This window comes from Fistularia commersonii, chromosome 7, assembly GCF_037954325.1.
Source record: "Fistularia commersonii isolate RoL2024-O1a breed Wild chromosome 7, RoL_Fcom_v1.0, whole genome shotgun sequence".
NCBI lineage: Eukaryota > Metazoa > Chordata > Actinopteri > Syngnathiformes > Fistulariidae > Fistularia > Fistularia commersonii.
In genome coordinates this window covers 9,354,798-9,365,763 of record NC_141290.1, presented here as the reverse complement: position 1 = coordinate 9,365,763, position 10,966 = coordinate 9,354,798, and the positions used below count along the sequence as shown (strand labels likewise).

Genomic DNA, 10,966 nt, shown 5'->3' with positions numbered 1-10,966 from the left:
TGGATTCATCCAAATTCCATCGTGCCTGACAGGAGAATAAGTTTTGGTTTATGAGCATTTAGGAACAACATAGATTCACAAACAGAGGACTACCTGTAGGGAGGGGATGATCGTCTGCTAGGGGTCAGTGTTGGACCCGACGTTGTTTCTGCGGCATCTATCAGTTCAAATACCCTTGAATACGTCGCAATGGGCCACAAGGGGTCGCTGTGAAACCCCGGTTAGCTTCTCCTCCCCCAGAGATTGGAGTCTACGAGCATTCCCGACAGAAATAGGTCGTCTAATTAAGAAACAAGGTGCTTTGATATTGAGATGAACCAGCTAGCGAAGGTGGTCCCGCCCCCCCCCCGGCTCAAACTCCGACCCCTGGGATGAAGTGCTGGGTGTGTTTACAGGGGGGCTATAACCAGCACAGCATGGACCGGGATCACACTCGGTACGGTCACCATTCTGGAGACTAAAGAGACACTACCTCGCACATCTGGAGGCGTTTCATTTCTGTCGGAACAAACGTCGCCGCGCCACGTTGGAGATGAATCACGGCGAACTGCAAAGTTCACGACTGGAGAACTCTAATTGCTCCACCAGAAGCGAGAGCCTTGTTCTGCGAGAGCAAGAGCAAAGGTCATTTCACGCTCGGAGCTGAACTCTAGTCCTCCTTGGCCCCACCCATCGCACCCACCCGGCGCTAAGCATTGTGGGAATCTGCAAGAAACAACAACAAACTCCATTTGGCCTTTGCCAGTTGGACACAAAGGTGTCGCCATCTCTGCGACACCTCTGTTTCAAGCTCCTCTTTGCAGGAATCACTACCCATTAGCCTGTCTTTCTACGCCTCACCAGATGTGCTACATAGATCTTCATACTTCACCCTCAGGACTAAATACTGCGGATCCTCTGGCACCAGAGGAGAAGGGGGAATGACAACACTTCTGCCAACTTCGCTCCTCTGACCAATCATACGATAGTTCTGGGAGGCTTCTCCGGGAGGCCCTCCAGGCCTCTGGATGCCAGCGTCTCATTGAACGTGAGAGGTGACTTAAAGTCGACATCTGCATCTGCAAATTGTACAAACAACGCCCTCGGTTCCCATGCAGGAGCCCGTAATGTCTCGGACGTGATTTACGGACTGCGGAAGATCCGCAGATCCTCAACCTCAGCCGTGCAGTTTGCGTAATTACAGAGCACAGGAGGGTCGACCTCGCTTTGACATCTGAAGGAATCCAAGCTCACGTCATGGCGGCGCTCCTCTTCTTCTTCTTCTTCTTCTTCTTCCATTTGCAATAAAAGACGCAGCGGTGTCAAAGAGCATGGGAGCCCTGGAGTCCGTCTGACCCGGGCGGCGGAGCGGGGCGAGCGTGGAAGGAGCCATTCGGCAGGCAGGGGCTTTCCCAAGCAGCCGCTCCCATAGCGCTCTATAAAAAGCCCGGTGGCAAAAACCTGGTCCCGCCACGCTTCCATTATCTCCTCGGGCACAGACGCCGGCTCATCCGCCCACCGTTCTCCTCTTCGCCCAATGAGTTCACAAGCAACCCAAATACCAGCGATCGACCCTTTCAACACCCGCCACGTTGATTGATTTGCTTCGGGGCGTCAAGGAAGTCCACATTCTTCTGCCGTCGTCGCCAAGCGGCAGGTTTCCCCACGTACGAGGCCTTCGAGGACAGGCTTTGTTTGTGTTGTACTTGGGTGGTGGTGCTGGTGGTGGTGGGGGGGCTCTGGTGGGTTTTTGTGAAAGGCCCCCACTGTGGGATCCCGGCCCGTGGCGGCGGAGGAAAAGTCTAATTTGGGGATTGGAGAGCGGCTGCTTGGAACCCAGCAGTCGACACTTCATCAGCGGGGGCAGCTCACTCGCACTCCACGGGCCGGGTGCACACGTATATACAAACACTCAGCCCACAAAGACGCTCTCTCACACACACACACACAGGATCTGGCCAGCCAATGGGAGTGGAGAGGAGTGTGTGTGCGTGTGTGTCCCTTCACCCCCCCCCCACCCCCCACCACAAGAAGTGGGCGGAGGGTTTAGCTGTTGAAACAGAACTCTTGTCTCAGGGCACACAACTTCTCTGTGGTGAACTTTCCTGACGCTCCACGTTCGCTCTCCGCTTCCATCCCAGCCTCGGGTGTGTATGTGTGTGTGTGTGTGTGTGTGTGTGCGCACACGAGTGTGTGTTTATTGTTTTTGAACTCTGGGTTCCATTCGAGGGCAAGCTGAGGGCGGTATGGCCGAGTTGGTGCGAATCCGCAAGAAACGGCTGCAAGTCCCCATCTCCAGGTAAGACCCTGGTGACGACCTGGCACCTACTGGTCCAGGCCACCCTGGAAGGTTTTTGAATCCTGGAAAATCAATCGTCCAGCTGTCTGCTGCCGGCGCTGGATGGAGTTGATTGCTCGTTTTTGCAGGGACGCAAAGCGACTTCTAGCTCTTCGCCATCAGTAGGGACCAAACGGGGTTCGGAGCGGTGGTGGCGGCGGGGGTCCGACTGGCTCGCCCACCGCCACCAAACCCCCACCCATCACCCCCATTCCCTCACCAGACCAGGAATCATGTGACATTCAGAGTTCAGTCCACCACGGCACGGTCGGCACTTTTCGGCACTTTTCGGCAGAGTGCCAACGGTATGCTTCGTCCCCACCGGGCGGGCGGGAGGTGTCATTTGCGTCTGACCGAGCTTGACGTATGCCTCTCGGCGGCGGCTCCTCCGGCGAGAAGAAAAAAACAAAAAGGGGGCGTTATCTTGAAAGATAAGCGGGGGATAGAAAAAAGTAGAGGGGGGGGGCAGCATTCTGATGCTATTTTTGAGACTCAGCCTTGGGAAGGCCATCCGCGGCGTGATAAACAAAGCGAAGCGGCAGTGGCCAACTGATCGCTCAGAACCGCTAGAGGTTCTGGGGGCTTCAGAGGCAAGTTCGTGCGTTTAGTCACCAAATGAAAACATCTCTAGAGACCAAATCTGGAAAAACAAAACAAAACGAAGCCTCTTTAGCCAAACGACGATTATATAAGACCCCGATCCTGGGAAGATCCCCCATCATGGAAACTTGGGTCGCGATGCCCCTCCTGCCACCGGCTCTCCTCGGACCGTCCGACATTTTAAACCCCCTCCAAATTCTCCCCCTCCATTGTGGAAGTTTTCTCCAGCCGTTGCCAAGACACTTCACTGACCTCATTCCCGCGGCGGCCAAAACGGCAACTCACTCGCGACGCTTTGCGGGCAAACAACCCGGTCCTGCTCTCGGTGCCGCTGCCCACCGTGACCTCTGACCTTTTTTACTCCCAACACCGCTTCTTCATGCATCTTCTCAAAAAAAAAAAAAAAAAAAAAAAAAATCTTCATCATGGTCATCTTCCCTCCAGGCTGAGGAGCATCCTGAGGCAGATGGAGGAGACAGATGTCGACTTCGAGGAGATAAAGAGGAGCTTGGACGTTACTGTGTCGCTGCTGGAGGCCGTCTACCTGGACGGGAGCAGGTAGACTTCTATCCTTGAGTTCCCGAATTTCCTCGTCCACTTGAATGTCACCTGCTATTCTTGGCATAACATTTACCTGGAAGTCGTACTGACCTTTAAATACACCGTGCACGCTCGTGTGTACGTGTGTGATGAACAGGCAGTGCCTGGAGTCGGAGGACGACCTCCAGCAGCTGCAGTCGGAGGGCGTACCCCCGGAGGTCACCGATTGGTTGGCGTCGACCTTCACCCAGAGGGCGCGGCGGTCGGCGCGGCGCCCGGACGAGAAGCCCAAGTTCCGTAGCATAGTGCACGCTGTGCAGGCCGGGATATTCGTGGAGAGGTAAAAGTACACGGGTACTAGAGTACTTGAGAACACGGGTAGCGTAGTATTGACGGGAACAAGTAATTTGGACACTATTAGCTTAAAATTTGGATGCTATTAGCTTAAAATAGTGCTTCACTCCATCCGGTGCACTCGCAGATACTTCTCTGCTCAGCTCCGGTCTACTATCCTCATGAGAAGATCCTTTCCGAAGGGTTCGGAGGGGGTTTGTGTAAACATCTCCCCCTTCGTCGCGCAGTCTCAACATCTGAACCTTTACATTACCTCAACGTAAACACTTGTCCTTCCAGGATGTTCAAGAGAGCCTACACCTCCTCCATGCCGGACCAACCTGCAGCCGCCGTCAGCTGCCTGAGGGTGAGCCCGTCCTCCCCCCGCCGGCGCCACGTCCACACAGGAGAAGAAAAACGTCCGAGCTTTTCTGTTTCCCCGCAGGACGTCGACCGGTGGAGCTTCGACGTCTTCGCCCTCAACGCCGCCAGCTCGGACCACGCGCTGCAAACCCTGTTTTTCGAGCTGATCACCAGATACGGGCTCAACGGACGCTTCAAGGTGGACACACCCCTCGGACCGCCGTCACGGTTTCTGAGTTTTTAGATGAGATGAGATGAGATGAACTTTATTAATCCCGAAGAAAATTGTTGTGCCAGAGTTTCAAGTAAAAAACACAACAGTAATAGATAATAGTGGAAAGGAGGAAGAATAAGAAATATATGAAATATAAATTGTCTTAGCTGTTAGCAGTAACTACAAAGATTGAAGATTCCCTGCGGCTGAGGGAAGAGGAATTAAAAAGTCTGATAGCCTCAGGTAGGAAAGATCTCCTGTGGCGTTCAGTGGAGCTCTTTGGTGGTATCAGTCTACGACTGAAAGAGCTCCGACAGGACATCAACGTGGCATGCAGGGGGTGATGGATGTTGTCCATGATGCTGAGGAGCTTCCTCATCATCCTCCTCTCTGAAACCTGCACAACAGACTCCAGCTCCACTCCCAGGACGGATCCAGCTCTCCTGATGAGCTTGTTGAGTCTGTTGGTGTCAGGTGTCTTGAGCCTGCTGCCCCAGCACACAACAGCATAGAAGATGGCCTTTTTAGACCGAAAGCGCAAAAGCGGAGAAAGCGGAAGGTCCCTGGTTGGCTTCCCACAGGGAGGGTAGCCTGTGTGGAGTCGCCACGCTCTCCCTGTGGCTGCATGGGGTTCCTCCCACAATCGTCCAGACGCGTGAATGGTTGGAAGTCTCTGAATGACACATGAATGAATGAAACGACGGTTTTGGAGATCCGGAGATCCTTCCTCCCATGTTTCCCTGTGTAACGGGCGCTGTCCTCTCTTCAACTCAGATTCCCGTCTCCTGCCTGATGAGGTTCCTGGCGGCGGTGGAACAAGGCTACTGCAAGCACAGCAACCCCTACCACAGCCAGCTGCACGCCGCCGACGTCACTCAGACGCTGCACTGCCTGCTGCTGCGCTCGGGACTGGTGGTAACGGAACATCCCATAATACGGACGCAACGTCGCCGGTTGCAACTCTGAAGCCGACCCATCACGTGAAAGAGCGAGTGAACGGTCCCGGCACCTGCTATTGTCTATCGTCCAATCGCAGAGCGACGTGCCTTCATGTTCGTGTCCCTGTGTCTCCCAGCACTGGCTGACGGAGCTGGAGGTGATGGCGGCGCTCTTCGCGGCGGCCATCCATGACTACGAGCACACGGGCACCACCAACAACTTCCACGTTCACACCAAGTAAGCCGATTTGTTACCACGGCGACACCATTTCAGAACTTTCAGGAAGCGGAGGGGGGAATGGGGCGGAGCTCTTAGGCATACATGTCGGCGCCAGTGGGAGCATGGTATTTTTAGTTACTGTTTTTTCCACATCGGGGGCAGGAGAGCTCAGTCTCCTGGCACCCATCATCATCATCATCATCATCATCATCGTGCTTTACTTGCAGACTAAGACAGAAGATACCCGCCCACAAGACCGGAATGCTGTCTTGCAGAACCTTGAAGAAGCGTGGGAAATTTGGAGTATCTGTGTACTTTGGGAGTGCAGGACGCGCACGCGCTAAGCTAGGAAAAGAGAGTTGCCGAGCGGGGGTCATATTGGCGAGGGAACGTCAGGGTTCTAACAGTCGCACAGGAACATCGCCGTGGCAACGCGAACTCCGGATACTTTCATTACAAGGTGGAACAGACCGTGCACGGTTCAGTGCATGCCAGCAGTGACCTGATGATCAGGAGGTATCGAGGGACAATCAAAACCATTTGTTTCCCCCATCGTGGCCACCGGAGAAGGTCAGCAGATGATGGACCTTCATACTGTGTTTACGGCACACCGCACAAGGGGTTCACGGACTCACCTGGTCTGACTCAAGGGATTTGCAAGGTTCTCCGAGTTGAGCCTCCACGTTCTCCTGCTTTGGTTGTGTCTTTTCTCTCCACGTTCTCCGTCCACGGTGCAAAAGCACTCAGTGGGTTCACTGAGGACTTAATGGTCTGCAGGTGTGCTTGGTAACTTGCATGTGTGGCCCTGTGATTGACAGGTGCCCAGACAGGATTAAGCCCCGCCTCCAACTCCACCCCTTCCTTTGTAAAAGGGTTCAGATAAGGAATGAGTGAAAGTCAAATAAAGATAAATGAACCGCGAGTAAATTAGAGATTAGCTTCCCGGTTCAAATCCAGGAAGGGTTTAAATCCCCGTCTGTCGACCTTCATCTCGGGTGTTTGACCTTCACCAATGTCCCCCTTGTGTTTCCTGCCCCCAAGGTCGGAGTTCGCCCTGATCTACAATGACCGGGCGGTGCAGGAGAGCCACCACCTGAGCGCGGCCTTTCGCCTCCTGCAGGACGAGGAGATGAACATCTTCACCAACCTGACCCGGGAGGAGTGGATGTAAGGCGGGCGGCAAGGCCTCGTGGTTCTGTAGATCTGGCCCGCGCGGAGCCAAAGGTCAAAGGTCAGGGGAGGAGCATCAGTGCTTAGAACCTCCTGCGAGCCTGGAAACTACTTCCATGCTCCTGCAGCAGGAACCGACAGAGAACCTCCCATGTTCTCATTCGTTCTCTGACGCGCAAAAACAACACGGCGTCCTTGAGGGTCCTCGGAAAACCTCGGGCGGCCGCCTCCGGATGAACGCGCACCATGCTAGGAATTGATGCGTTTCAGCTAAATGAAGCCAATTAGCGCCCGGTCGCGTTTCCCTTTATTACAGGGTAACGGTCGCCGTTTCACTTCCCGCGCCTACAGTAGAGGTCTTCTCGGTAAGATCCATAGCCAGTTACCATGGGAACCGGATAAGAAGACGCAAAATCCTCCTTAGACCCCCATGTTCCTCCGTCCCCCTGCAGGGAGCTGCGGTCGCTGGTGATCGAGATGGTCCTGTCCACTGACATGTCCTCCCACCTGCTCCAGGTCAAGGCCATGAAGTCCTGCCTGCAGCGGCAAGAACGGTAACTTCCCTCGCCGGCACCGGGGCGTCGGGGGCGGAGCTCACGGCTGACGCCGGCGCCGTTTTTTTCCAGGATCGAGAAGCCGAAGGCGTTGTCCCTGCTGCTGCACACCGCCGACATCAGTCACCCGTCCAAGCCCTGGGCGCTGCACTCCCGCTGGACCAAGGCCCTGATGGAGGAGTTCTTCAGGCAGGTAGGACCTTCGAGCGGGAATGAACGAATGAACGAAGGTCTAGAGCAGGGGTGGCCAAACGTTTTTGGCTCAGGGGCCGCATTGACTTTTAAAATTTGACAGGCGGGCCGGGTCAGCGCAAGATATCAGACTCATCTGACATTTGCTTTGAAAATAAAAGCAGCTCGGTTTTGAAGGCGTTCGCTTGTATTTCACGGACAAACCATTTTTTCTCTTGTAGCTTCACGTCCAGCTCATTCATGTGTGTCAGTATGTTCACAGAATATTCCACCTTTTTTGAGCCGCGGCACATTTTTTACATTTACAAAATCCCGGGGCACACCACCATCCAAAATGACACTAACACACGGTACATTAAATACCTACAGTCAATAATATGGTTTTTAATGTATTTATACTCCCTCAGTGTGAAACCTGGGGCTGTTTTGATGAACACACAATGGATATCCTGACAGTTATGGTAGAAAGACGCACACGAAGCCCCTGCTCGAGCTTTACAAGCTGCCAGTATTAATGTTTCTGCCACACTGTGGGACTTTTTTGATTTAGCTACGAGTTCAGCGACAAGGTAGCTAGCTTTGAGGGCTCTCTTGATTACCATTGTGGTTTTTCTCCCCAAAAATTCCCCGTCTCTCATTAATTGTATGAAAGCGTACAAAATAGTCCATCGGTTTGTTTTGAATGGAAGGGTGTTTCGTTTGGAGACGGCGTTTAAGCTTGCTCGGCACCGTGGCGCTATTAGATAGCTTCTCACCGCTCACCAAGCGCATCCACCGGCACTGTTCCCTCTAAGCCGTACGTTTGCCCAATCCCACGCTGCTCCGGCGTTCCCCACCCACAGTAAATCTATGCTGCACACAAAATTAAATCCGAGCTGAACTTTAAATAAAACAAATGTGTTTAATTTATTTACAGTTTAGCTTTGCTGTGCGTACAGAACGCTGAAGCAGTTGCGCGATCGCGAAAACGCGCGGCTTGGAGGGAACAATGAATTCCCCAGTAAAAGTGAATTCAACTGAAAGATAGCTTTGGCTGGATTGCCTCGAGCTCACCGTCTTTTCGTTTTTCTTTTGTCCATCCCCATCACTGCCATTCGCTCGTCTTACCTCGATCCCAAATTAGCACTGTCGCGCAGCACTAACGCTAACATTGACCTCGACGTCATCGCGTCACGGACGTGGCGCTCAGCGATCTCTCATGGCACACTAGCGCGCCGCGGCGCACCGGTTGAAAACCCCCGGGCTAAATCGCAAACCCGATCTGTGTCGTGCAGCTCAGGAAAATTCTCAAGTAGCTCCAAAATTGAATCAATCTCATGCTCGAGCTCCCGCATTCATGGATTCAATCATGCAATCATTCACACCAAGTATGAATTCTCTACCGATACTGGGCTGGATTAAAAAGACCGGCGGGCCGGATGTGGCTCGCGGGCGGCAGTTTGCTCACCCCTGGTCTAGAGAGGCGTTTGGAGGACGGGTTGAGGGAAGGGGTGGAGACTCACCTCCGTCTTTGAGATGTCTTCTCTCTCCTCCCTTCTCTCCTGCTGAGGGCGACAGAGAGGCGGCGCTCGGCCTGCCCTTCTCTCCTCTCTGCGACCGAAACTCCACCCCGGTGGCCGAGTCCCAAGTGGGTAGGTACCTTTGCCGCCGGACCCGACCCCCCCGAACCCCCGAACCCCCTGACCCCTGACGACGAGTGATCTGCAGGTTTCATCGACTTCATTGTGTACCCCACCTTCTCCCTGCTGACCGACATGGCCGAGAAGATCGTCATCCCGCTGGTGGAGGAGAACCCCGGGCCTCCGGACTCCTGCAGCCGCCACAGGTAGCGCCCCCCGCTGGCGTCTGTGGGTATTGCAGCTCGATGAACTTTTGCTCTCCACCTTCTGCCCCGGGCAGCATCTGGAAGGAGAGCTCCAGAGGCCTGCAGTGGAGTCTGGCCCACATTACCGCCGAGCTGGTGAGCTTCCGCTCCACCTGGACGCGGCACACGGACGACAACAAGCTCAAGTGGAAGGAGAGCGGCTCCAACGGTACGTCGACCCCTCGGTCCGCGGGGGATGACGTTGTAATAACTTGTTTATTACCACGTTATTACACGTTGTGTTTCTTTTAATTACAAATCCCCACGTTGGTTCATCTCGAGGCGATCGCAAGACTTCGGGCGAGAAGGTTTTTTTGGGATCTCCGCAAATCCCACATTTGATTTATTACCTATTTATTACTGTGATCCCACGCAGATACGGAAAAATCATTTTTCCGCCCCCCCCCCCCTCCTCTTTTTTTTCCGACGCCTCTTCCAACCTTCCTTGTCCCGCAGGGTTTTCAGACCCCGGCGTGACAGAGGAGCGGCCGGGGAGGCCCCGGAGGGACCCCGGCGCCGGCGGCGAGCAGTAAAAAGACGGGACTGTGTTATTTTTGTAATCTTTCCATGGACTTGTGCAGAGTGGGCGGAGTCACTGTGTGTTCGCTAAACGCCTTATTGCTTAACGACCGGAGGGGGCGGGGTTCGGGTGGACGCAACCCCCGGCGTCTTACTCCGAGGCGCAGTACGACAAGGTAATTTAATTTAAAAAGCGCACATGCTGGTCATGTGACATCGTTGCCGTGGTTACACGACCAAGGTTTCACGACCTCCAGCCGCCCGCACGCCCTCCGCCACACACCGATGCACTCCGACCCCGAGCGACCCCGCCCCCTCGGCCGCCAGACGGAGGGACGAATGAATGAATGAAGAAGGTCTTCATGTTGCTTGGGGTTCCTCAGGGGTTCTCCAGGTTCCTTCCACAGTCCAAACACGTGCAGAAGGTTCAGTGGAGACACCGCATCGACCTGACCTGCGAACGAGAGGCTGAACGGCTTCGTGTCCCCATGTGACATGTGAATGACAGGCTGAACGGCTTCGTGTCCCCATGTGACATGTGAATGAGAGGCTGAATTGCTGCAGGTTTCTAACTGACATTCATCGGAGGCCCTACATTGGTTTGTGTCTCCATGTGACCCGTGATGGGTCCGAGGTGAACCCCGCCTCTCGTCCAATCACAGCCGGGATTAGCTAAAGCGGCGCCACAACCCCGAGTGGGGGACGAGCGGTAAACATGATGAATGAATGAATGAATAAAACAAAGCTGCTTCACTTGGACTAAGGTGTTGTAATTCCCAGCTCCTCCAGCAGATGGCAGTGTGCGGGAGTGTTTAAAATCTCAACCGCCTGCATCTCTGCTCCCCCCACGGAGGTCAGATAAGCCCCCCCCTCCTCCACAACTGTGTGCACGAACTTCTTGGAGAGCAGGTGCGTGGCGGTGGAGGGCCGGGGGGGGGGGGGGGGGGGGGGCGTTCCATCCCAAAGCTGCAAAATCCCTCGGATTTCATGCTAAATCTCTTGAACTGAAAACTCCATTTCGGTCTGTTTATGAAAAATGGATGGCCTTTTTACGCTTCCGGCTCAAACCGGCTGAATTATTTATCGCCGACTCCTATTTTTAGGACGTAGTCAAAGTCAGGGCCGGGTGTGTGTGGGGGGGG

At 54.3% G+C, this 10,966-nt stretch overlaps 1 protein-coding gene across 4 annotated transcripts; it reads left to right on the top strand.

Moving 5' to 3' along the window:
* The first annotated feature begins 2,060 nt into the window (after positions 1-2,060).
* On the top strand, positions 2,061-10,574 carry LOC147232686 (dual specificity calcium/calmodulin-dependent 3',5'-cyclic nucleotide phosphodiesterase 1B-like). Of its 4 annotated transcripts, none has more exons than XR_015106386.1 (14): positions 2,061-2,278; positions 3,362-3,475; positions 3,615-3,797; positions 4,091-4,157; positions 4,236-4,352; positions 5,142-5,282; positions 5,443-5,543; positions 6,567-6,692; positions 7,148-7,249; positions 7,322-7,442; positions 8,999-9,072; positions 9,208-9,266; positions 9,341-9,474; positions 9,762-10,574. XR_015106386.1 is itself a non-coding variant. In XM_086149681.1 (14 exons), the coding sequence occupies exons 1-14, from the start codon at positions 2,226-2,228 to the stop codon at positions 9,913-9,915; spliced, it is 1,605 nt and encodes a 534-aa protein (XP_086005807.1). In that variant the 5' UTR covers positions 2,061-2,225; the 3' UTR covers positions 9,916-10,574. The 4 variants fall into 4 exon arrangements, 3 of the variants coding, with proteins under 3 accessions (XP_086005807.1, XP_086005808.1, XP_086005809.1); XM_086149681.1 differs by having other exon boundaries at positions 9,149-9,266; XM_086149682.1 differs by having other exon boundaries at positions 8,991-9,072.
* Positions 10,575-10,966: the final 392 nt, after the last annotated feature.